We start from the raw sequence: 25,511 nt of genomic DNA, 5'->3' as shown, positions 1-25,511 counted from the left end.
CAGCCTCCTCTGGTCCGGCTCTGGCCTCCTCACCACGCCTGCTGCTGCTCTTGCCCCTTTCCAGGCCATTCTTCATAGGGGAGACAGAGGGAGCTTTCCAAAACGCAGGGTCACTCCCCTGACCAAGCCCTTCAACAGCTTCCTTCTGCTCTCATCAACAACAAAATTCCCTCTCCCGGCTCAGGAGTCCCTCAAAGACTTGGGCCCGAACCTCCGTCTCATGTACCGCCTCTCTTCCCTGTGCTCTGAACTGTTGCCGGGCTGGCCTCCTGCAGAGCCTCAGCCTTGACCCACACTGCTCTGCCCCAGGGCCTTTGCATATCTCTTCCTCCTGCTTCCCCAGTACTCCCCACCTGTCCTTTCCAGATTCCATCCTCTTGTTCTTTGATGACTGCTACACAAACATGATTTCCTCAGGGAAGCCTTCCCCCCTTGCCTCTCCCACCAGACCAGGTTCCTTGTTATACTTAGTCATGGTCCTTCTCCCTGTGGGTGGTTGTACATTCATTTGCATGGCTTTCAAATGAGCTTCTACCTCCTTCATCAGACTGTGCCGCAACACAAGGGCAGGTGCCTGGTCTTTCTGCCACCGTTGTAACTAGCAGAGTTGGTAGAATGTAGCAAATGAGACAAGTGTGTAAAGTAGCTGATGGGACAGAAAGTGGGTTCGTCATTGCTGGTCAGGGAAGGCTTCCTGGAGTGGGTGCGATTTGAGCTGGACCCTGATATGGAGAGGCGGCACCGAGGCAAAGCGCACTGGCTGGATGGGCCCCACAAACCATATCTTCTGCTCCGGCCTCATTTCCCATTTCTAAAATGGGCAAGGGTTGACAAAATAAGCCAGGCCTCTGGCATTCCACGGCCTTGGCATCCGCCAACCCCTCGTGTTCTCCTCAGGAGGGCGATCCTCCCTCAAACAGCTGATTTAGGTCTAGCTCAGTCCACCCAATTTCGTGCGCACACCCAGATGCTCCCAATCCCGGATTGTCCTGTATGGAATCCCGCGCTCGGCCACCAGGAGGCGCTCTGAGACCAGTCACTGGCCCGGAGTGGTGGCTAAGACCAGCCGGCGGTTAGGTCGCTGCCCGGGCCCGCCCCTTGCTGCCTCCAGACCTCCCTCCTTCCCTCCCTCCCTCCCTCTCTCCCTCCCTCCCGGTCCGCAGCGCACGGGCCCAAGACCGGGAGCAGCCATGCTGGGCACGCGAACTTGGCTGTGCCGCGGCCTCCTGCAGCTGCGCGCCAGCCCCTGCCTCGCCTCCAGCCGCAGGTACGGGCGGGCGAGTGGGTCGCTACTGCGTGCCCTGTGCCTGCTGGGCCCCAGGTTCAGGCATCTCGGGGGGCGCTGGTCCTCAGTGCATGCTTGGCCAGCCCCTCACGCCTGACCCCTCCCCGCTCTGCACTCCCCAGTTGGCGCCCTGGCCCTGGCCCTGGCGGTAGCGTCCTCCTGCCCTCCAAGCCCCTGCCCTCCAGCTGCAGGGCTAGTTCCCCTGGGACTCTGTTGGGACCCCTCCTCCAGGAAGCCTTCCTTGAACCCCAATGCTAGGCCAGGGTTTTTGTCTGACAGCACCCTGGGCTGGCCTGTCACAGCCCTGATTGGTGCAGGGGCCTGTCATGAATTAGGCTACCCTGCAGCACCGCCCTCCAGACTGAGCCCCCTGAAATCAGGGTCAGTTTCTGATTTACCAGGGGTCCTGGCAGACTGGTAAGGGACCTGGCCCCACAGAAGTGCCATGTGAGTCGATGTGGAGTAGGGAGTGCTCTCTTGATTTTCCTCTCATTGCCCCTAACCTGGTCCAGTCCCAGACTCAACTCTTCTCGCCCTGTCCAGCCACCGGCACTGGGCGGCCTTTCTGCCCGATCCCAGATGCCAGGCATGCCAGAGCCGCCTCCAGAACCATCATCCTGGGGAGGGGCCCGGCTAGGGGGAGAGAATGGAGCCTGAACAACCATTCTGCCCATTGTGACTTGCCCTGACCTCACAGTCATCATCCTTCCCACCGCCAGGCCGAGAAGTTGGGGGAGACTAACCTGGCAGAGAGCCCCCAATGAGCCACCTTTCTTCATCCCCCCCAAAACATAAGGGGGAGCACAAAGGCCACAGTCTCCCCCGTGGTTCAGAAAGGTGGGTTGGGCTGGGAGCAGGGGGTTCTGGGAGGGGTGCCAGAGGGCAGGGGTGGGGGGGAGTGGGCCTCTGGAGTGGTGGAGGGAGACCCCTGGCCTGACCCACCTGCTGGTGCAGGGGTGGCTCCTCCCGGGACAAGGACCGCAGTGTGTCGGTCAGCAGTTCAGTGTCCATGCCGGCCGGAGGGAAGGGCAGCCGCACCAACTGCGCCCAGTCCACGCCCCAGAAGGTCGCGAACCGCCTCATCAGTGAGAAGTCACCGTACCTCCTGCAACATGCCTACAACCCTGTGGACTGGTGAGTGCCTCTCCCCATGCCCTTCCTGGGGCGGCCGGGCTCTCAGCTCCTCCTACACCCTGGGCTCCTGAGTGACGCCTCACCCCGCCGGCCTAGGTACCCTTGGGGTCAGGAAGCCTTCGACAAGGCCAGGAAAGAAAACAAGCCCATTTTCCTTTCAGGTAATGCACCGGCCTCCCCTGGGATGGGGGGTGGGGGGCAGAGTGGTGGCGGATAGGGGCAGGGGACCTCCCAGAAAACCAGAGGTCAGGGTTTCCACAGTCCTGTTGGGCCCCCTTGGCTGGCACCCCTCCAACCAGTCACTGGTCCCCACGGTGGCCCACGGCCCCATTCCAGTGGGGTACTCCACCTGCCACTGGTGCCACATGATGGAGGAGGAGTCCTTCCGGAACGAGGAGATTGGCCGCCTGCTCAATGAGGACTTTGTCAGTGTGAAGGTGGACCGGGAGGAGCGGCCAGACGTGGACAAAGTGTATATGACCTTCGTGCAGGTGCGTGGTCTTCCCATGGGGGGGTGGAGGGGTGCGCAGGCACGGGGGGGGGGGGGCGTTCCCCTCACCCTTGCCCTCTCTCCACCAGGCCACCAGCAGTGGTGGGGGCTGGCCCATGAGTGTGTGGTTGACTCCCAACCTCCAGCCCTTTGTGGGAGGCACCTATTTCCCCCCTGAGGATGGCTTGACCCGCGTTGGCTTCCGGACAGTGTTGCTGAGAATACGCGATCAGGTGGGTGTGAATGGGGGTGGTGGTGGCAGGGGTCAAGGTTGAGGGAAACCAGGGACCCCCACCCAAGCTGACCTCCAGGCCTGCCCCTGCCTTGCACAGTGGAAACAGAACAAGAACGCGCTGCTAGAAAACAGCCAGCGTGTCACCACAGCCCTGCTGGCCCGGTCGGAGATCAGCACGGGTGACCGCCAGCTGCCACCCTCTGCCGCCACCATGAACAGCCGCTGCTTCCAACAGCTGGATGAGGGCTATGATGAGGAGTACGGCGGCTTCGCCGAGGCCCCCAAGTTCCCCACACCGGGTCAGCGCCCCCCCCCATGCCCGCCTCACCCCAGCTGGGCCTTCTGATGCCTGTCCTGGCCAATGGCTTGGTCATTATCCTCCCGTTCTCCATACTCCCATCCTGTCAGTAGCTATCTAATCAAGACCTGACTTATGACCTTAACAGTGACTCTGACACTGACCTGAATATAGCCCTTCTCTGCTCTGGGGTGACCCCCTGACCCCGAGCCTGTCAGAGAGACTGCCTTTTTGTGTGAAATCCTAACCCCAGCCTGGCCAGAGGCCTGCTGACCACCCAGATCTGCACCCTCTGTTCCCCCCATTCTCTCGCCCACAGTGATCCTGAGCTTCCTGTTCTCCTACTGGCTCAGCCACCGACTCACCCAGGACGGCTCCCGGGCCCAGCAGATGGCCTTGCACACCCTGAAAATGATGGCCAATGGGGGCATCCGAGACCACATAGGGCAGGTGAGGGGGCTAGATGCTCCCCGGAGGGGGCAGCAGGAGGCAATGGGGTGGGGGCAGAGGCTGGGGTCGGCCTCCAGACCCATGTCCCGCCTGTACAGGGCTTTCACCGCTACTCCACGGACCGCCAGTGGCATGTCCCCCACTTTGAGAAGATGCTGTATGATCAGGGGCAGCTTGCAGTGGCCTATTCACAGGCCTTCCAGGTGACCTCTGACCCCAGCCCATCTACCTACTCCTGGCTGTTCCTCCCAGGGTCTTTCTGGTAACTTGTGGCTCCCCCTTGACCCCTCTCCTAATCCCCTTCCAGAAGGCCAGTACCCAGGTCCCCTCCTCACTCTCCTGGGAGGATGTTGCCCGCCCCCCTATACTTAGGCTGCCCAGGGACCTCTGTTGACAGCCTCCTTCCTCCCCTCAGATCTCTGGTGATGAGTTCTATTCCGACGTTGCCAAAGGCATCCTGCTGTATGTGGCTCGGAACCTGAGTCACCGGGTGTGTGTCCACCGAGGCAGGCGGGTCTGGCTGCGGGAGGGCTCAGGGCCTCCGCCACGCGGAAGGCTGGGGCCAGCAACTCTCCCCTCCCCACAGTCTGGAGGCTTCTACAGCGCAGAGGATGCAGATTCGCCTCCCGAGCGGGGCATGCCGCCCAAAGAGGGCGCCTTCTATGTGTGGACGATCAAAGAGGTCCAGCAGCTGCTCCCAGAGCCCGTGCTGGGTGCCACGGAGCCCCTGACCTCCGGCCAGCTCCTCATGAAGCACTACGGGCTCACGGAGGCCGGCAACATCAGCCCCAGTCAGGTGAGGACTCCTGGGAGCCTGGAGGGGCAGGGCGCTGGGTCAGAGGACAGGCTCATGGACTCTCTCGGACAAGAGCTATTCTCCGCAGGACCCCAAGGGGGAGCTGCAGGGGCAGAACGTGCTGACCATCCGGTATTCTCTGGAGCTGACGGCTGCCCGCTTTGGCCTGGAGGTGGAGGTTGTCCGGACCTTGCTCAATACAGGGCTGGAGAAGCTCTTCCAGGCCCGGAAACATCGGCCGAAGCCGCACCTGGACAGCAAGATGCTGGCCGCCTGGAACGGTGGGGCGGCCGTGTCTGAAGCCTGACCCGTTCATAGAATTGCCCTTCACAAGGCCCCTTCCGTGTGTCCGACACCTGCTGTATATTCATTTTTCCCTAATCAGGTTTATTATCTCTGGCCTGAGGCTCAGAGAGTTAAGTAACTCAGCCAGGGTCACAAACAGGGGCTAGGAGCCCAGCCCTGCCTGGTGCTGGAGCCCAAGTCCTACCCCCTCGCTGAATGGCTCCAGCGAGGCGTCAGGGCTTGGGGGGATAAGGGGGGATAAGGGGGGATACACCTGGAGGGCCCCGGCCTGCTTCTCACGACCACTTGGTGTCACCTCCCTCTAGGACTGATGGTATCTGGCTACGCTGTGACGGGAGCTGTCCTGGGCATGGAGAGGCTGGTCAGCTACGCCACCAATGGTGCCAAGTTCCTGAAGCGACACATGTTTGACGTGGCCAGCAGCCGTCTGATGCGGACCTGCTACGCAGGATCTGGGGGGACCGTGGAGCACAGGTGGGGGTGGGCAAGCAGCTGAGGAAGGCTGTCTCCCCGGGCACCCAGGCCTATCTCTGCTCCTATCCTCCCCTCTGGGTAGACTCCAATCCTGGCTCTGCCATCTGCCGGCTGTGAGCTTTTGACCCTGCTGGGCCTACTTGCTCATCCGGGAAATGGGCTAATGATACCCACCGGAGAGGTAGATTTTTTTGTGTTAAATGAAAGAATGCACAAAAAGGGCCGCTTCTGTGAAAGTCTCTCTCCCCTCCCCCTGCCTGTCTTCTCAGCAACCCGCCCTGCTGGGGCTTCTTGGAGGACTACGCCTTCGTGGTGCGGGGCCTGCTGGACCTGTACGAGGCCTCGCTGGAGAGCGCGTGGCTCGAGTGGGCCCTGAGGCTGCAGGACACGCAAGACAGGCTCTTCTGGGACTCCCGTGGCGGCGGCTACTTCTGCAGCGAGGCTGAGCTGGGGGCTGGCTTGCCCCTGCGACTGAAGGATGGTCAGTGAGGGGTTGCAGAGCTGGCCTGGTTTCCTGGACCCCACGGGTTCTTGGTTTACCCTGCAGGCGGCGTAAGCTGGGTGGGTGGGGAAGAGCCAGCGGGGGCGGGCGCCAGGCCCTCCTGGGTACACATCTCCGTCACTTACTCACCAAGTGACTTGGGGCTGGTCTCAGCCTCATTCTCTTAATCTGCAAAGTGGAGTGAACACTGGTGCTAGCTTACAGTAAAGATGAACTCTTCTGTGAATGTGCTTAGCACAGTAACTGACATGCCTGGATTCATATATCGGACAAGGCTGACTTGTTTCCTCCTCTCATGAAGCTTATAGTGTAGCAGGGGAGACAACCAATAAATAGTGATACGTAATGCAAAAATGCACGCTCAAACGCATAGTTAAAATTGTGAGTGCCATGAGGAAGTATGGGGCCTTCATTCTGCATCCTGTCCCCTAACTTTTCTCGATAGCGCTTACCATCACCTGACGTGTCTGGTCCGTTAATGGTCCCCCCTGCCCCTCACCCCGTCTTGAAAGCAGGACTTTGCCACTGCTGCATCCCCAGGGTCTAGCACAGGCTTGGCACATAGTAGGTGCTCAACAAACATTAGTTCGATGAATAAAAGGCACTGAGAAAGAACAACAGTGGGGCAGAACTCAGCTGGAGGGAGGTCAGACTAAACCAGTGACAAGTTCATGTAAGCAAGGGTCAGAGGACAAGATGAAGCCCTGTGGTCATGGAGGAGTTGGGGGGGGGGGCGTTATGGGAGGGGATTTCAGGCAGAGGGAACAGCCTCTGAGAGGCCTGGAAAGGGCAGCCTGCACCGTGGAGGATGGAGGCAGAGATGAGCTTGTGAGAGAGAGTGCCCAGGTGAGGAGCGGGGCTGGCCCCCTGCACGACTCGTAGGCGTGGCAAGGAGTCCAAGGCTCTGAAGGGTTTAAGTGGACTGTGACCTGCTCTGATTAGATCTAAGAATGTCACTCTGACTGGGTGTGGGGAAGGGATGGGGCGGGGAAGCAGGGAGATAGGTTAGGAGGCTGTTTGTTGATGGCATTCAGTTCAGGCAAGCGCTGGCAAAGGCCTGGACCGGGGAGAAGAGTGAGAGGGGAGAAGTAGAGGATTTGGGTCTCTTCTGGCTGCAGAGCCAGCCGCCTCATGGAGAAATTAGAAGTGGGAGGTGAGAGAAAGGGAGGGACCAGGAGAATGCCACCCTGGCTGGCAGCTGGGTGGTTGAATGGAGGTGTCATCAGTGGGATGGGGGAACCAACAGTGCGTCTAGGGCAGGGGAGTTGACCATGCCTGTGGGAGAGCAAAATCTCCATCACTGCTGTGCTGGCGTTCCACTCAGACCTGGGCCAGGGGTGGACAGGGACTCCTCTCCTTACCCTCCCTCTAGCCAGCCTCACCACAGTCCTGGGGCAGGGTCCCGGAGCCCAGGGACCCTCCCTTAGGGCTCTGCCCCATGCACCCTGCAGACCAGGATGGTGCCGAGCCCAGCGCCAATTCCGTGTCGGCCCACAACCTGCTTCGGCTGCACGGCTTCACGGGCCACAAGGACTGGATAGACAAATGTGTGTGCCTGCTGACCGCCTTCTCTGAGCGCATGCGCCGTGTCCCCGTGGCATTGCCCGAGATGGTCCGAGCCCTTTCGGCCCACCAGCAGACCCTCAAGCAGGTGGGGTGCCGAGGACACTTGGGCTGGGAGCCTGGGTGGGAGGGAAGCTAGTGCCACAGTGGGAGATGGGGACATGGGGCCATCCCCCAGAGCTCAGGCCCATGAGTGTGTGGCCATCTAGGAGTGTCTGTGGCAAGGGGGCCTGGCAGGAACAGCTGTAAGGGCCGCTCTGTGCAGGTGGAGGGGTCTGTGAGTGTGCGTCTGAGACAGGCCTCTGGCACAGGCAGGTGCTCTGTGAGTGCCTGTGACTGGGGCGCTCAGAGCCGGGGACAGGAGGCAGGGGCCCTGTGGGTGGTGGTCCCCGGGGCAGATGAAGTGTTTCTCTGTATGTCTCCGTGTACCATGTAGTTGGGTCTGCTGGTGTGTGTACAGGTATATGCTGTACGTTTGCATGTTTGCCTGTATATCTCTCCCTGTGTGTGTGTGTGTGTGTGTGTGTGTGTCTCTGTTGCTTGTATATGTGGTATCTGCCTCTATGTGGGCATATGTGATGACTCTGTCTCTCTGTGTATGGGTCTCTGTGTGTTTGTACCGTGTGAGTGTGTGTGTGCATGTGCAGGTGTGTGTGCATGCCCATGTGTGCGTCTTCCCATGTTCGTATCACTACCACTATGTATGACACCTTACGTATTTGCATGCACGTGCATGTGTGTGTGTGGGGGGGTGAGTTTGTGTCCTTACTTGCCCATCAGTGAATCTGAGGCAGCCTCCTGGTGGCTGGTCTGGGGAATGCTGAGCAGAGTCCCATTCTTCTTAAGGATATAAGGGGGTGAAGGGACAATGGGGAAGCCCTGGTAGGTCTGGGTCCAGCCCCCCTGCACCTGACACTGGAGGGTGCCCGGGTGAGGGGGCTGGGGCCCTATGGTTGATGGGTCCCTGAGTTCCCTTCCTGTTGTGCCCAGATCGTCATCTGTGGAGACCCCCAGGCCAAGGACACCAAGGCTCTGGTGCAGTGTGTCCACTCCATCTACATCCCTAACAAGGTGCGCAGCTGTGAGCCTAGCCCCGCCCTCTCCTCCTCGGCTCCCCAGCATCTCCTCTCTGCAGGCCTGGGGAGAGGAAACCCTCCAGTGGGCCCTGCCAGTGTCCCAGCAGCCCCAGGTGACCCCTCTCTCCTGCCGCCACCCAGGTGCTGATTCTGGCCGATGGGGACCCCTCGAGCTTCCTGTCCCGCCAGCTGCCCTTTCTGAGTACCCTGCGGCGGCTAGAAGACCGGGCCACCGCCTACGTGTGTGAGAATCAAGCCTGCTCCATGCCTATCACCGAGCCCAGTGAACTGCGAAAATTGCTGCATCACTGACTGCCGGGCCCCCCTGGGCTGGGACTGGAGCAGGAGGCGGAGCTCCCCAACCCACCAGAGAATGGGCCCTGCAGGGCCCTGCAGAGCCTGCGGCCAACCCTGGGCACCCTGTCACCAGGTGACCTGGCCATCCACACTGACCCCATGGGCACCCACTCACCTTGAAATAAACCTAACAGTGTCCCGCGGTGACCTCGGGGCTTGTCCTTGCTTGTGAGAGAGGGGCCTCAGACTCCAGCCCAGGCCTCGCAGCCCAGGCCCCCTCCTTCTGGGAGCCCCTAACGGACCCCTCTGCCTTCTCAAATTCCTCCTTCACCTTCAGAGGTCACCCTGCCCCTGGCCACGGCCGCTGTGGTCTGGATAAAATTGAGGTCAGGGGACCAGTAATGACCAGTGACCACTGAGGGTGGGAGTGGGGTGGAGTGTGGACTTGCCCAGGAGGGGAAAGGCCAATTCTTGCCCTCAGGTGGGGTTGAGCAAGGAGCCTGCCCCCCGCTTCCCATCACCCCCTCTTGTTTTAAGCTGGGGAAGGGGTAGGAAGATGCTTTCTACTAACTTTTATTTTCCATGAAATGACAACATTTCCATACGCTCCGGCACATTGTGGGAGCTGCTGTTAGCAGGACCAAGGATGTTTCTTTTGGGGTGTCCATCCAGCCCTCGGCCTCAGCAGGATGGAGCCAGGCCTTCCTGCAGGACATCCAGGTCAGGGGCAGAGTTCCTCTCACTTGGAATGCCTATTGAGTTGGAAGTCCTCTGAATCAGAGTCCTTCCTGCTGCAGGGAAAGCTGGTGCCTTCCCAGGACCTCCTGTCCCCTCAAAGTTGGAAGATCCTCACAAGTCTCCTTCTTGGCACCCACCCCTTCACAGGCCCCAGGAACCCCATCGAGCTTCCACCATGTGGAGGGCACTAGGAATTGCGCTTTGGGAAGGGCAGGTGTGGGGTGAAGGGGCTGACAGGTGGGGAGGAGGGGACGGAGCTGTCCCCCGACCCTGACCTTCAGGAGCCTGCTGAGCCTTGCCGCCTCAGAGCCAACAGCACAGATAGCCGGGAGGAGCTGCTGGACACCAGACCCGAGTGTGGCCACTGCTGTGGGGATGCCAGCAGCGGGAGGAGCGGGGCATGAAGGAGCTGGAGACTGGACTGAGTCACTCCAAGGTCTGCTGAGGACCCTGGCCACCCCCTGGGCACGGTCACACACAGTCACACATGGTCACTGGGAAACAGGGTTTATCCGGGCAGCTGGGCCCTCTGTGCAAGCCACCGGCCCATCTGGAGGGGATTAGGGCTCCGGCCAACAAGGTCAGCTGTCCCCTTTCCGGCCGGAGCCTGCCCAGCCTTGCCAGGAAATCCGAGGGCTGGGCAAAGAGAGCCTGGTCTGGGGGCAGCGAGGAAGGAGGTGGAGCCCTGAGAAGCACAGGTGGCCTTTTGGGCACCCCCAGCCTCAGCTTTGGAAAGGTCTAGGCCAGCGGTTCTCAACCTGTGGGTTGTGCGACCCCTTTGGTTGTCGAACGACCCTTTCACAGGGGTCGCCTAAGACCATCCTGCATATTAGATATTTACATGACGATTCATAACAGTAGCAACATTACAGTTATGAAGCAGCAACGAAAATAATTTTATGGTTGGGTCACAATATGAGGAACTGTATTTAAAGGGCCAGAAGGTTGAGAACCATTGGTCTAGACAGTTTGCAAAGTCCTCTTGTCTCTGTCATCCCATTGGCTCTCATGAATGAGGTGGCAAGGTGAGTATACTTTCAGCCTCCGGATAAAGATATTCAAGGCCCAGAGAGGCTAAGAGATTGGCCTGAGGTGGCTCAGCACATCTGGTTCTTGCTGGGGCCTTCAGGATCCAATAAGGACCACTCAGACCCAGCTGTGAGGGAGGGGGCATTTGGTGTCTCCTGTCCCTCCTTCCAGTCTCCCTTCTGCTCTTGTGTGCCTGCTTTCCCGTCCTCTGGTACCAGGCAGGCACCTGGATTCTGTAAGTGGGTGCAGAGGAAGGCGTTGGGGCCTTCGAGGGCTAGTTCTCTGGGAGTGCTTGCATTTTCTAAAGAGGGCAAGTCTTGCTCGGCTCTGGGACTTTAAGTCTGCCTCCCCTCTCCCTCACGCTGGTCCCTCTTGCTCTGCTCCTTGCTCTGTGGGCGGGACTGCCCTGGAGGAGCTGTGGGCCAGGGCCATTGGAGACAGGGCCTCGTGGTTTGGGCAGTCGCTTAAGTTAATTTCATCTCTCCGAGCCTCGAGCCTCGGTTTCTTTACGTAAAAAATGGGACAAGCACCACCCAACTCCCAAGGCTGCGGGGTGACTGAACGGGACAATGTATCATTGCTGAGCAGAGAGCATCACAGATGGGGAGATTATTTCGGTTCCTGAGGAAGCCGGCCAGGCCAGGCGTGAGGGAGGCGGAAAGGGGTGAGGGCTGGAGGGGCCGCTGGCGGAGCAGTGCACGTATGGGGGTGCTCCCTCAAACGCAGAAGAAAGCTTAGGTAACACTTAGGCCTAACTTCTTTGTTGGGAAACTGAAGGCCCCCCCCCCCAAAAAAAGGAATTTCTTGTCCCCCTCATTCCCTCTCCTTGCCTGAGATCCACTCATTCATCTGACATAATAGATACTAAGTACCTATTTACCTGCCAAACATTAGATTAGGCCCTGGTGAGTCAAATGGACATAGCGCCTTGCCCTCAGGGAACGTAGAGCCTAGAGGGAGAGAGAATCATTTCATTACTACAAACATAACCGTGTTACTCCCGCCTGGACAAAGTGCCCCGGGGTTCCAGACTCCTGTCCAGCTCCGCTGTGTCCTCTGCACCTTGGCACTCAGGCACTGCACTGCTGCTGAGAGAAGGCCACCCTCAGGAGGCGATGCCAGAGATGGGGCGTGGACCGTGGGAGTGAAAGATGGTTACGAGGTTTCCTTCGCCTCTTCTATGGGTTGTCTCTCCTCTCCCCTCCCTCCCTCAGGCTAACCGTGAGCACCCCTGAGGGGGATGACAGAGCACCCTGGTGCCATGAACAGAGACCAGGATGCCTTAGGTGGCAGGACACCCCAGGCCCCTAGCCCAGGGAAGTAAATGTGGGTCTCTGTTTGTTCAGACGGTGCCTGTGTCTACCCCTCTTTCTGCTCTGCCTATGTCCTAGAACAGAGTTCAGCCCAGAGACAGGGGGTGGCCTGGATGGTGGATGAAGGTGTTGAGCTTGCTGACCACCAGGAAACACGACCAAGCCGCTCTGGCCTCATTTTCCCCTTGGCAGAGAGGGGATGGTCAGAGTCACTACCTTCCCTAGGCCTCTTGACCCAGTCGGCCCGCGCAAAGGGCAGGCAGACCTGGCAGACTGCGGACCGGCGGGAGGGAAGAAGGTGTCAGACACGTGGAGCCAACCATAAATAGGCCCCTCTCCCAGAAGACCGCTGCGAGTTCAAGACTCCAGGCTCGGCACACGCAGAATGAGAGCAGAGACTCCCGCCAGGAGAGAGAGGCACTAAAGGGATCTGCTCATTAGCATGAAATGCAAATGAGCCCGGCCTCATTTGCACAACTCGGTGCGGGGATTCGGAGAAAGGGCAAACCGGGAGGCGACGGCGCAGCAGCCGCTTGGCCGTCCCCACCGCACTCAGCGCAACCCGCCCGGGACGGAGCCGAGACACCCGCCCCACGCGGCGGGAGGCGCGCGGGGGCTGCGCGAGTGGCGCAGCCTTGAGGGAGCACGGAAGTGGGGGCGGGGGAGGCGGGAGCGGGAGGTCATCTGGCCCATTCCTCTGCCTCTCCGCGGTGGTGTACGCATCCCGAAGGCTTGGGAGATTGACCTGCTCTGTTCCTCCGGGTCTACCTTTAGCACAAATGGGGAAGCGCTTCCCGACCGCCAATCCTCGGTGCTCTCCCCGCCCCACCTCGCTCTGCACCCAGCACCCAGCACCCAGCACCCAGCACTCGCGCGGCGCTCTGCTCACAGTACCCACAGACTTTTGAGTTGGCGGCGAGCAGGCTAGGGCTGCCTGAGCTCGGGCAGGTGAATCGGGAAGGTGAGGCCAGGTGGGGGCTGGGGGCTGCACGGGAGTGGTCCCGCTCCTGGTGGGTTGGAGATGTGCCAGGAGAGCAGCCCCACGAAGCTCCTGACCTGCGTGCTGTCTCCCCATAAACCATATTGGAACTTCAGAGGGAGAAACTGAGGCACGGAATGGCGGGTTGGTGAAACTGCAGGTTAGGAGTCAGCAAAGCCCAGCTCTGGGCTTCCACACTTGAGCCTCCCCCCACCCCAGGTCCCTTCGCAGGAGCCTATCTCTGCTTCGCAGCTGCTTTGGGGGATAGGCTCTGGGTCCGGCGAGACCTGCCGGGGGGCCACGTGTTCCAGTGCAAAACTCCCGCGTGGAATGCACACCCTCCGCAGGATCCCTGGGGGCAGAGGCAATGAAGCTCAGGAGTGTCAATGCGAGGTCAGGGCCAAAGTAGCAGGAGTGGACTGGGACTAGATCAAGTCCAAGAGGGTGGGAGAGGCCGCGTCCAGACTTTGCCCACTCCAGCCTTTCCTTGGATCCGCCGGTTTTCCCCAGACGGGCTCCCTCCAGCCTCAAGCCCTGCGCCCGGGGCAACCTGTTCCGCTCTTCTCCTCCCGCAGTCCCGCTCGGGCTCTCCTCCAGGGTGGGCGATTAATCTGGGGGATCCCTAGGTTTCTCCCTTGGGATCCAGGTCGCGGCCCACACCCGGGTCGCCTGCCTCCCTCTTTCTCCAGGCCCGCCCAGAGCTGAGCCCCGCCCTCCGGCTACCGTCCAATTAAAGGGTCTTGGACAAAGAAGGCGGTGGGGGCGGGCGGCGAGATCCCAGGACCCCGCGCCGAATACTCTGATTTCCCGGGGCTTCCTCTAGGGGAGTCCCCGCGACCCCAGCGGCCAATAGGAAAGTGGGTTCGGTCTAGGTAGCCGTCTAATTGGCTCCGGCCTTCGGGAACGGACCCGGGGCCGAGAGGAGGAGAGAGGGGCGGTCCTGGGCTTTGGGGTGGGAACCGGATTCCAGCTGTGGTTCTCTCCCGGGGCGCCCCGCCCGCACTGCCACGGCGGCCGGCCAATGGGCACGCGGCTCGGGGTCCACGGCGCGCGGCGATTGGCTGCGAGGCTGGCTGGGGGGAGGCGGGGCCGAGGCTTGAAGTTGGAGTGAGGGATCCAGCTGCGGTGTGCGCCGCGCTCCTCGCCGCCGCTTTCGCTCGCTCGCTCCGCGTCTCGGCCGGAGGAGGCGGCTGTGGCGCCGGCGAAAGCTACGGCAGCGGCAGCCACCGCGGCGGTGGCGGCGGCGGCGGCATCTCCGCCTCCACCCCCGCCCGGGACTGCCCCCCACGGTCTCCCCGCCTCTCGCGGACCGTGAGCCCGCCGCGGGGTGGAGGAAGAAGCCGGCCCCCACCCCTCCAAACCCACCCCCAAAGAGATCCCTCCTTCCCTCCCCCCGCCGTCCCTGGCGCGGAGCCGGGACGATGCTGACCCCTTAGATCCTGCTCCAGCCGCGGCGCGGGAAGAGGGGGCGCCCCTCTCCGGATCCCCCCGCCCGCCGCCCCCCTTCTCGCTTCCTCTATCGGGGCCGCTTCGCCGAAGGTAGAGCCAAATCGGGCGACTGGAGCCTAGGCGCGAAGCGAAGAAGCCGGAACAAAGTGAGGGGGAGCCGGCCGGCTGGCCCGGGGGGGCCCTCGGGGCCCTGGGGTAGCGGAACTCGCTCCGGGCGGGGCTTCCCAGCGACCCGGCGCCTCGCGGGCAGCATGCCCCTGCGGGCAGGGGGAGCTGGGCTGAACTGGCCCTCCCGGGGGCTCAGCCTGCGCCCTAGAGCCCCCCAGATGCGCCCCCTCCGGGGCCCCCCGGTTGCGTGAGGACACCTCCTCTGAGGGGCGCCGCTCGCCCCTCTCGACACCGCCCGGGGCCCCGGTTGGCCAGAGGATGGACGACGAGGAGGATGGAGCGGGCGCCGAGGAGTCAGGACAGCCCCGAAGCTTCCTGCGGCTCAACGACCTGTCGGGGGCCGGGGGCCGGCCGGGGCCGGGGTCGGCGGAGAAGGACCCGGGCAGCGCGGACTCCGAGGCGGAGGGGCTGCCGTACCCCGCGCTGGCCCCCGTGGTCTTCTTCTACTTGAGCCAGGACAGCCGTCCGCGGAGCTGGTGCCTCCGCACGGTCTGTAACCCATATCCTCCGGCCGCGACGGCCAGGCGGGGGGTCCGCAGGGGGGCGGGCCGCGCCGCCGGAGGGGACCCCGAGCCAGGTGAGTGGGAAGAGCGAGCCTGGACGGCGGTCAGGTGGAAGGGGGGCTGCTGAGCAGGGGAGGGGGCGTCAGAGGGGAGCGGAGGCGCGAGCAGGCTGGGCAGATGCCCTGGCGAGCCCCACCTCGGCACACACACCTCAGACCGCCCTGGGGGGCTGGGATTCAGGCCAGGGAAAGAGAGGAGACGTGCCCCGTGGGCTTGCAGCTGGATGCGCTCCAGATGTGGGCAGGGGAGGGTCGTCACCCTCCAGATGTGGGAATCTTCGGGAGCCTGGGAGCTGCACTCGGCCCGCCGCCGCCGCCGCTGGTTAGCGAGCTGGGTTCGGTTTCCGAGTTTGGGGGGGTGGGGAGGGGAGGAAGCTGCGGGGACGGGGGAGGGGGGACCGCAATCTCCTGGGTTTCCCCTCTGACCCCAGCTCCAAAGTTTGCGGTGCATTCTAGGGTCTGACCCCCCACCCCCACCCCCACCCGCAACCTGGTCGTTGAGGCTGAGGTTTTTACTGACCCAGAGGGAAATGGGGGGGGGGGGCGGGGACCAGGTCCTAACCCCCCCCACCCCCACCCCGCGGGTTGGAGGCACAACAAGGAGATTCCGGCGGCGGCTGATGTCAGGGGCGCAGAATGAGAACAAGATGTGGTGGAGGGGAAGCTGTCTGCCCCCCCCCCCCCCAGCCAGGGCCGAAACCCTTCCCTGGAGCCCTGGCCCCGGGGCCGCCCCGCTCCACAGCCCTCATTCAGTGCGGGGCGCGTCGGGCTGCTCGGGTTGGGAGTTTTGTGCTAGATTTTTTCTTGTGGAGGGAAAGACCGTGGCAAGAGCTTGGGCAAGCGGGGGATGGGATGAAGCGGTTTAAGTTATCCATTCGCTTTCGCCAATAGAGTGCTCCCGCTGGATCGCAGAGCCGGGAGGGGAGACCACAGCCCTCCAAGAAAGTGCTGGGGTGCGGGTGGAGGACTGAGACCCGAGGCCCGCTCACTGGGAGACGGGGGGCCACCACCCCAGCGTCTGCTCCTTGGATGGGTTTGTGGAATGCAAGCCCCGCATTCCAGGGGGACAGATTGGGCACTGCCCCCTGCTGTCCTCTGTCCAGTCTGGGTGGTACGGGAGTCCCCGGCCTCCCTCACCCCCCGGCCTCTCTTCCTGAGCCCCTGGCACAAAGTGCCGCTGGACTAATGCCGGGCTCCGGGCTCCCGGCTCCCGGGTGGGTCCCACCATTGCCGGAAGGAGAGGGGACAGTGCGCTGCCAGCCCAGATCTTGACAGCTTCCCCCTGCTCCTTCCTCCCGGCCCAGGGGCTCTTGGGGAGCCAGGGAGGGAGACTGCGGGTCTCCCCGGAACCCCTGAGAGCCCAGCCAGGACTCTGCTTTGGGGAAGTCAGGGGTGGGAGGTGGAGGGGAGGCTTGGTGCCGCCCTCACTCTGCAGCTCTGCTGCCTCTAGTGCGCAAAGCAGGGATGTGAGCTCGGGTCTCCCCCAACCCCCATCCTGTACACCCCGGGGGGTTTTAGGAAGCGCCCCTTATCACACCCTCTTCCAGGTCCCGGCCTCTTCTACCTTTCTCTCTGAGCCGCAGGAAGAGAGAGGTGGGGGCTGCAGGGGGCCGTGAACCTGCTGAGTAGGCAGTCTTGGGCTCTTGACTCTCCCCTGCCCCCACCCCCTGGCCCCAGGCCCCTTTCTCTGCGCAGAGATGGAGATGTCCCTGAGAAGGATGGGCTCTGGGCGTCTGTCCTCTCCACCCTTAGCTACCCACACTCCTCATGAACAAGAGGAAGCACCATCCCAGCCCATCCTTCTCAGGGGCGCAGGGGAGGCAGACCTTTCCCCTTTCCCTCCCCCTCCACAAAAACCAAACCTCTCAGCCAGCATCTCCCCACCTGCCCTATCTCCAGGTGCTAGTGGATGGGGGGGGGGGTGCAGATTCCTTCCTTGAGGGGTTCTGGGAGGGGGCGAGTGGGGAGGACTGGGATGAGGAGAGAGGTAGGAGCCAGTGCTTGTCTTGGGGGTGGGGGAGCAAGCTTTCCTCTGGGGTGGTGGGAGTCCAGGGGGTGCGGAGGCATCACTAGGTCTGGACAAGCCTCTTGGGCTAGATTGGCTGAGGGTGGGTCGAGGACAATTTCTTGGCCAGTGGGCTGCCTAAGTGCGCCCCCACCCCTCCCACTGCGCCCAGGTGCCAAGAGAAACCTGTGTTGTTACTACCAGAGGCGCTGGGACCGACGCTGGGCCTCAGCGGCTCCCTTTCTGCCTCTCTGCTTTCTGTGGAGCTTCCCGTGGCTCCACAAGGTTTCTCTCTGCACCTCTGAACCCGAGGGACCCGAGGACACCTTCCCCCAAGTCACCGAAGCTAGCGAGACTCTCGTGGGCATTCTTCTCGGTCCCCTGCTCTCCTGGCCTCTTTAAGCGACCAGGTTTCCTAGAGAGGAGATCTAGACCCAGGTGGAGGGTGTGTGTGTGTGTGTGTGTGTGTGTGTGTGTGTGTGTGTGTGTGTGTTGGGGAGGTAGGGGGGCAGCAGAAGGAAGAGAGGCTGGGAAGTTCGTGTTTTGGTATTGGGGAGGCCAGGGTGCTCCCAGACAGTCGATGCAGAGTCAGAAAGGCCCCCTCCTCCCAGGTTACAGGGAGTGTGGTGGACTTCCCAGTGTGTGTTTCTTCAAGTGTGAGGGAGTGCGCCTCCCCTCCCGGGAAGGAGATGCTGAGCATTCCCTCTCCGGCTGCTGTGTCACATCTGGAAGTTTGTGTAGGAGTTTCTCCAAGCTCAGAGCCCAGCACAGCTTTTTCTCATTTGGAAATCACAGGCTGGCATTTGGGATGCTGAGAAGGGGGAGGGGGGCCCGAGGGGGAGAGGGGAGCCTGCCAGGAGTGGGGGGAGGAGGAGGGGGAGGCCTGGACGGGCAGGAACCCTAATGGCTTCCAGAAGTGAGTGTGAGTGTGTGACTGCGTCACTGTGTGTGTCTGCGTGTGTGCGTCTGGAGGGGAGGGGGCACCCGGAATTTCTGGAGCTTTCCTTGCCCCTGTCCCAGTGCCCCACGTCTGCCTGTTTCTCCTACCTGGGGAGAAGTCTCCATTTTGGTCCTGAGAGGAAATGGGAGAGGGGGTTCTTTCTGTCTCTTCACTGATGCCGTCCTCCCATGTGCAAACCCAAGGTTCTCCAGGGGGGTTCTGGGGAGAAGGGCTGGGGTTAAAGAATTGAATAGGACGGGGTGGGGGGTAGCAGGGGGGTGGGACAGAGCCTCTTTTTGTCCCGGGCACGCCTTCCTTCTGGGTCACACACCCACTCGGCTCCACAGAACTGTTGGGGGACTCCCCATCACCCATAGTGCCAGTTGGAGCCATTCCTGGGATTACCCCCAAAACACTGCCCCCCTTACCCATCGCCTGCTCTCACCCCACCCTGCCTGCCTCAGCCAGGATGGCGACAGACACAACTGCTCACACACACTCACACACACACACACACACACACTCACAGACATTTGAATCGGATTTCTGGCCTATTTCCTCTCCAAAGATTCCAGCAGGCCGGCTCTCTTGTGTCTCTGCCTCACGTCTCTGTCTCTGGGTGGGGCCGGCTGCCTTTCTTCAGGCTTCAGTTTTCAGTTCAGCTGGAAGCCTCTCTCCCCACACACCCACATGCTGGAGCCGGTGGCGGGGAGACCACTGAGAAGCAGGCGTGTGGGAGGGGGGGCTCGGCGGGGGAATCCCCCTGTCTGCCTTCCTAGCAGGAGCCTTGCTGCTGAGCCCCTTTATCCCACCCCAACCTGGGGAACGCTGAATCCCATAGACACCAGCCTCTCCATGGAGTGGCTGAGGACAGCACTCCACCTTCCGACCAACTACTAGGAGGCCAGGATTCCTGGGTCCAGGCTGGCTCCTCAATGCTCCCCTGTTTCAGATTTCCAGGTTCCTAGTGGGGAACGGGCAGGTGGAGGGCCTGCTCCCCTTCTCAGTCATGCCCTGTTCAGACCACCCCCTCGCCCCGTTTAGACCCCCCCCCCCCCCCGCCCCGGGCCTCTGGAGGTGTCCCAGCCCTCCTCCCTCCTCTCCCACCTCCCTCTCCCTTACAGCTGCCAGGTTAGGCAAGGACACTAGATAAAGCCCCACAGAGAGGACTGAGTTATGCAGATAACATGCTCTAGTTCTCCCTCCTGGAGGGAGAAGAGGAGGAGCCATGGAAGTGGGGTCCCTCGCCCTGCCATTTCCTTTTTCTCTGCTTTTGATGGTGGGTTGTGAGGAAAAGAAAGATCCTCCCCTCTCCTACCCACTTCTCCCTTTGGGATCCACTCCAGCCCGGACAGTCACCATAGCAACAGTAGACATGTGACCGCACAGGTCTCTCATAGTCACTATAGCAACCAGTGTCCCCCGTTCTCTTGGTTGCTATGGAGCTTTGTCACATGGTTTCCCCCCAAGTTGATAACCTGTGGGTCTCCCTGCTTCTCCTTCCCTGCCTGAGGACTAGACAGCAGCCTAGGTAAGGGGAGTTCATGTGTGAGGGGTCCTTTTAATTACCATGGCAACAAATCCACACCACCTGGTGACACATCCTCCTGTTGTTATGGCAACAGAGGAACATCACACAGTGACATACGGCTATATTCCCAAGGAAACAAGCTCTTCTTTGAGAAAGGTGAAAGACCCCCCTCCCCCAGCCCTATTAATTATTCCTTAATTCAGATTGCCCCACATTTTTCTGTGCCTGGTGTCTTCCCTGTCCATTTATGTTTGTCTGTAGGGAGAGGAGAGAAGGAGAGAGAGAGCAGGATGTACATGGGAATAAGCTGAATTGCTAAGGGGGCCCTGGAGAAGGGGCTTCTGTGGTTAAGAGCTGGAGATGGGATTGTTTGGAGGCAGACTCTGGCTACAAGAGGCCCCAGTGTGAGCATGGATGAAGCAGGGACAGGAGGGACGGCTCCCCTACGGTGTCACTTCTGTACCTCTGCCCTCTCCACCGCACCTACCACCTTGGTTATCAGGGCAAATAAGGCAGGAAAACATGAATGGGGAAAAACATCTAGCTTCTAGGCAGGGAGGTGGATTGACCAGTTGACTGACTCGTTCATTCATTGATTCATTCATTTCCTCTTCCCATGAATTGATCACCTGCTGTATGTCAGGCACTACTCTAAGCTTTGTGGGGTATATAAAGATGTATCAGAGCGCCCTGCCTTGGCAAGGGAGACGAGATAGGTGACTAGAATGACAGGGTGGAGCCACTGGCATTAGAGGGGTTCAAACAGGTGTCCCAGGAGCCACTCTTCCCAGAACTACCGACCTTCCCCCATGCAGAGGTGTGTGCTCACATGGGTCCCTTCCCTGCAGAGGAAGGAGAGGGGGCTAGCTGGGAGAAAGCAGACCAAGATAATTGTGTCTTTCCTTTTCTGGATGATAGCCCCACGGGAGCTCCCTCCCTGTCTCCCCTTTTCCAGGGTGACCCCTGGCTGACCCCTATTCTGGAGAGAGACACATCGGGCTCCAGCTCCACTCAGGAAAACAGCTCCATGGAAACAGAACACTTTTTATTTCCCACTTCCATCTACTTACCCCAGAAACCTAGAACTTCTTTTCTCTCTCTAACTTTTACTCTTGGAGGAGGTAGAGGGTAGGGAACTTGCAGTGTCTGGGGACAGTTGGGTATCTGATGGAGGGAACTGATGTCTGAGAGAAGAGGGCCTGGCTGGCAGAGGAGGGGAGGGGGGCTATGGAGGGATGGAGGGAGTCAGGGGCTCCTGGCCAGGGGGCATGGCCAGGTTCAGGACAGAGATGGGGTGTGGCTGGGATCAGCTGGGGAGAAAGTCATTGGGTCTTGGTCAGGGGCTTCTCACTCTAGAAGTGGAGTTACAACAGGAAGGTCTTGTCTCTCCTGGGCCCTCTACCCACTGCTTCTGGCTTGGTGGGTCATGCTGTGAGCAGACCCTCCCTCCATCCCTTGAACCCCAACCTCTGCTTGTTTCCAACCTCTTTGCTCCTCCCCACTCCTCTCATATTTTCCTTGAGAAAAATAGGCTGCTTGTCACTGAGCTGTGCGTCTGGTGTCCAGAACCTTCTAAGGTCCAGAGACCATTTTATACATCCCTTGCTGATGAGCTGGAAGTGAGCCCCTTGATGAAATACACTATGTGGAAAGAGTCAGGTTTTAGAAAGACTCCTCTCTCCCCATTCCTGCAAGACAGCGTCTGTTTTAGTTGGTCCGGGCTCGGGCTTTGCTGGAAGCTACAAGAAGGTGTGATGGCGGCCTGGTCTGTGTGTGCCTGGTACTGTACCGTCCACTCCGCACAGGCTGGGGGCTTGTGTCCGGCACAGGGCATGGTGTGTCGTGGGTGCGCATTCTTTAACGCGTGACTGTGTCTAGAGGCCATCTGAGGTCTTTGAGAGGCCAGGGGGCCTGGTGGTGGAAGAGGCAGCCGCGGGCTCTGGTGCTGTGGAGAAGCCGTGGGCCCTCTTGGCTGCCTCTGCCTGTCTGTCTGGTGCCGGTGTGGCCATGACAGCCCTTGCCCTGCATGCTTGAACCTGTCTCCTGCTGGCTTTTCTTGTGACCTTGAGCACAGGACTTTGGCTCTCTGAGCCTCAGTTTCCTTGGGTTCTGGGGGAGAACACCATCTACCCCAGATACCTCGCGGGCTGTTGTGAGCACCGCACGTGGCATGGTGTGAGAGTGCTTGGTAAACTGTAAGGCAGGCAGGATCCGACTTTAGGTTTGTGTCACACTTTCACATACATTATCTCATTTGCTTCTCACATCTTCCCTGGGAGGTAGGAGAATGGGATTCAGATTCAGCAGCAAACTCTTGGTGTCTGGCATTTCCATAAGTGCGATCGATTTTATTCCCCAAATGGCTTGTGTAAATAGTCAGGGTATTTATGGCTTTTCTGACTTTACAGAGGAGGAAGCTGGGTCCAGAGGGGCGAGAGGACCAAGGTGGGACGGGGCCAGGGCCTTCCCATTGCACCTGTCAGATGGGGTTGGGAGGTCAAGAAGCAGGAGGCACGGGGGTGGGGGGTGGGGGCATGGGCTCAGTTCCAGCCCTGGCCTGCTGTTTCCTTGACCACCTGTTTACCTGGTTTGAGCGTATCAGCATGTTGGTCATCCTTCTCAACTGTGTGACTCTGGGCATGTTCCGGCCGTGTGAGGACATTGCCTGTGACTCCCAGCGCTGCCGGATCCTGCAGGTGAATGGGTGTGCAGTAGGGTCTTAAGAATCCTGACCCCTTCTCTGCAAGAGGCCCTGACCCCACTGATGGGGTGGGGGTGGGGCATATTCCCCCACCCCCTTCTCAGTTTCAGCAGCCTCTCATCCCCACACCAGGCCTTCGATGACTTCATCTTCGCCTTCTTTGCCGTGGAGATGGTGGTGAAGATGGTGGCCTTGGGCATCTTTGGGAAAAAGTGTTACCTGGGCGACACTTGGAACCGGCTGGACTTTTTCATCGTTATTGCAGGGTGAGATCCGGGGCCGGGTGTGGGCAAGAAATGTATTAGATCAGTCCCATCCCTCAGGCCAGAGTCCTCGGCCAGGCCCCCACCCCAGCTCACCTACAATGCTGCTCCCTGTTCACTAAGGGCCCCAGGCTGTCCCGCCTGTACTTCTCTGAATCCATGGCCTCCCCATCCACTCCCTCTGCAGGGTCCCTGGGTGGAGGAGGGGAGGGGTCGGAGTTTGTGCTGCACCTCTGCAGCAGGCTTCCTCACTGACCTCTTTTGACCCCCATGGCGGCCTCAGACTCAAAGGGCCTCCCTTTGGGCCCCTCCCTGCAGGATGCTGGAGTATTCGCTGGACCTGCAGAACGTCAGCTTCTCAGCTGTCAGGACAGTCCGTGTGCTGCGACCCCTCAGGGCCATTAACCGGGTGCCCAGTGAGTGACCCCTCGGCCCTCAGCCCCTGGACGGAGAGCCCCAAGAGGAAATATGGACATCTCAGACCCCACCCCTACCCCCTGACCACTCACAGGCCATATCAAGGAAGGGCTTAGTGGGGAGCTGGGGTCACTGAAGCCAAAAGGAGCCCCTCCCCCTGGCTGTGGCTCTGTAAGAATTACCCGGAAAGACCCTACCCCCTCATTTTAGCCTGATTTTGGGGCCGAGTCTCAGAAGTGTCTCAGATGACTCCTTCCCTGGGAGAGGGGTGGTGAGAACGAGGTAGAGAGGATGGCGGGCCAGGAGTGGGTGCAAGGCGCCTCGGCCTTTTCTAGCCGGAAGCCTCTCCTGCAGTGGGAGTCTCATTGGTGAGACCACAATGGTCACGCTGAGCTTGACCTCTCTCAAGACAAGGCCACTCCGTGCCTCACCCTCCCACCTGTATCCCCTTCTCCATGCTCACCCCCTTCCAACTCGTCATAGCAACTGACTGCCGGGACCATTATCTAAATTAAACCGCATTGGTTCCCCGAGCCAACGACGCTTTGGCAGTTCTAGCTCCGCACACATCCTGCCCCCCACCCTTGCTCAGGCCCCCTTTGCAACTCCCTAACCTACACAAGCTGCAGATGGTCTTTGCTGAAATCCCAGGAGTGGGGTGGGTTGGGGGAGCCGGTTTCTGGGAGTCGTGTGGCGGCAGCCCCCTTTGCTGTGTGCATGCGTGTGCATGTGTGCGCATGATGCATCTTGTGTGTGTGATGAGCTGCCTCTGGGTGGGCAGAGCTGCTCAGTGTGTCCTCCAGGTGCTGTGCTGTGCTGGTGTTCACAGGAGCTCCGCGAGAGGCCTGCCTTCGCCTCCTCTCCCCTCCTCTCCCGCCCAGGTGATGGCTGGCAGATTTATAGGCTTCTGTCTACCCACCGGTGTAATTCCCTTAATGCAAACCCTGAGGGATTGATCTCAGCTGGAGCACCGAGGAGCTGAAGGGGGATGGGGCTGGAGGAGAGGGAGAGGCACAAAGTGAGAACACTGGGCTGCCAGGGGCAGGGACAGGGCAGCTGCAGTCACCAAGCCTGTTAATTAGCTGCCACTTAGAAGCTTTTCCCCTGGAGGGAGCAGGGGACTGGAAGCAGCACTTTGGGAGTCAAAACCAGCCATGAAACGTCTGTGAGTTTGACAGGGGCCTGGAGGCTGGAGGCTGGTTCAGACCTTGTGGGTAGATGGGCCCTGGACCTGACGCGGTAAGGGAGAGTGGGGTCGTGGTGGCTTTTCCCTGGGAAGATGTTGCTTCTTGATGGCCACCTGGGAAGATAGCCTTGCGTGTGCCCGTCGGGTCCTGGGGTGGGATCTGGACCACACAGAGGGTAGGCTGGGGGCAGGGGTCTGAGAACCGCGGTGGAGCGCAGGGCAACTCAGCCCCGACCGAGGGCCTGGATCTCAGAGTGAGAGCCCTGCCTGCTAACTTCCCTCCTGGAGTTCTCTGCCTCAGTTTCCCCAGTGACTGTGGTGGCAGTAACTTAGGAAAAGGTCAGCTGACTGTGGCGAGAGCAAGACTAGGAGGGGAGTGTGTGTGTGTGTGTGTGTGTGTGTGTGTGAGTGTGTGTGTGTGTGTGTGTGTGTAATGGGATTCGGACGCAGGGCCTGGTTCAAGTCCTGGCACCTACAATGACCGGCCCTGGACCAGTCATGTCAGTTTTCTGGAACTCGACCCTCCTCTGTAAATTGGGGCCGTCATTCACGCCGGGAGGATGTTAGGTGGGATGGGGTGCAGGAGGGTGCTTCGGGAAGGGCGGTTACCCTGGCTCACCCTTGGTGGTCCCGCACACCGATTAATATGGGGGGCCCGGAGAGGTCGCTGGTAGAGTTAGCAGCTGCAAAGGGCTGCCTGCAGAGCTAGAGGTGTCTGTGGGTGGGTCTCAGCCTCAGAGGCCCCGGTGGGCCCCCTCTGGGAGTGCTGCCAGGCCCGCGGCAGCCAGCCGAGGCCGGCCAGCCTGGCGCCCCCAGCGTGGCTTCTGCCCCCCACAGGCATGCGCATCCTGGTCACGCTGCTGCTGGACACGCTGCCCATGCTGGGCAACGTCCTGCTGCTCTGTTTCTTCGTCTTCTTCATCTTCGGCATCGTGGGCGTCCAGCTGTGGGCAGGGCTGCTCCGGAACCGATGCTTCCTGCCCGAGAACTTCAGCCTGTGAGTGTCCCAGGGGCGGGGGGTGGCGGGGTGGGGGGTAGGGGCTGCGAGTGGCTGTGGGGGGCTGGGACCGCCCTCAGTCCCTGTTGCTATCGCCATATCTGTCCTCATCTCCGTGACACGTCTGGTTCTCAAACTCCCACATTAGAGTCACTTGGGGAGCTTAAGAAATTCTTGAGGCCTGGGTCGCACCCCCACAGATTCCGATTCCACTGGTCTGGGGGTCAGCCCTAGGCCTGGGGAGTGTTAAAAGCTCCTTAGTGAGCCTGATAGGCAGCCTCATGGGACAAACCTCCCAAGATCCCGACCCAGTCCTCACGCTCCCTA

At 60.6% G+C, this 25,511-nt stretch overlaps 2 protein-coding genes across 18 annotated transcripts in view; both read left to right on the top strand.

The window, feature by feature from the left end:
- Positions 1-1,142: 1,142 nt before the first annotated feature.
- On the top strand, positions 1,143-9,113 carry SPATA20 (spermatogenesis associated 20). 3 transcript variants are annotated; one of them, XM_059670622.1, is made up of 18 exons: positions 1,175-1,267; positions 1,687-1,732; positions 2,005-2,122; positions 2,240-2,419; positions 2,516-2,580; positions 2,756-2,910; positions 2,999-3,142; positions 3,242-3,443; positions 3,762-3,892; positions 3,991-4,095; positions 4,308-4,382; positions 4,479-4,688; positions 4,777-4,969; positions 5,300-5,468; positions 5,738-5,949; positions 7,422-7,621; positions 8,524-8,604; positions 8,751-9,113. In XM_059670622.1, exons 3-18 carry the CDS (start codon positions 2,046-2,048, stop codon positions 8,919-8,921), a joined length of 2,370 nt encoding a protein of 789 aa, XP_059526605.1. In that variant the 5' UTR covers positions 1,175-1,267; positions 1,687-1,732; positions 2,005-2,045; the 3' UTR covers positions 8,922-9,113. The 3 variants fall into 3 exon arrangements, with proteins under 3 accessions (XP_059526607.1, XP_059526606.1, XP_059526605.1); XM_059670624.1 differs by lacking the exon at positions 1,687-1,732 and having other exon boundaries at positions 1,143-1,267; XM_059670623.1 differs by lacking the exons at positions 1,687-1,732; positions 2,005-2,122 and having other exon boundaries at positions 1,148-1,267.
- Positions 9,114-14,106: 4,993 nt separating this feature from the next.
- Positions 14,107-25,511, top strand: part of CACNA1G (calcium voltage-gated channel subunit alpha1 G) — a 64,531-nt gene continuing 53,126 nt past the window's right edge. For all 15 annotated transcript variants that reach the window (XM_059670606.1, XM_059670603.1, XM_059670594.1 and 12 more), the window contains exons 1-5: positions 14,107-15,082; positions 22,205-22,316; positions 22,454-22,587; positions 22,903-23,000; positions 25,025-25,184. In XM_059670606.1, coding sequence (XP_059526589.1) covers positions 14,841-15,082; positions 22,205-22,316; positions 22,454-22,587; positions 22,903-23,000; positions 25,025-25,184 — 746 coding nt within the window. In that variant the 5' untranslated portion in view covers positions 14,107-14,840. The remainder of the gene's footprint in view (positions 15,083-22,204; positions 22,317-22,453; positions 22,588-22,902; positions 23,001-25,024; positions 25,185-25,511) is intronic.

The sequence above is a fragment of the Myotis daubentonii genome, chromosome 16 (assembly GCF_963259705.1).
Source record: "Myotis daubentonii chromosome 16, mMyoDau2.1, whole genome shotgun sequence".
Classification (NCBI taxonomy): domain Eukaryota; kingdom Metazoa; phylum Chordata; class Mammalia; order Chiroptera; family Vespertilionidae; genus Myotis; species Myotis daubentonii.
The sequence above is the reverse complement of the archived record's forward strand: the minus strand, read 5'-3'. Positions and strand labels throughout refer to the sequence as shown.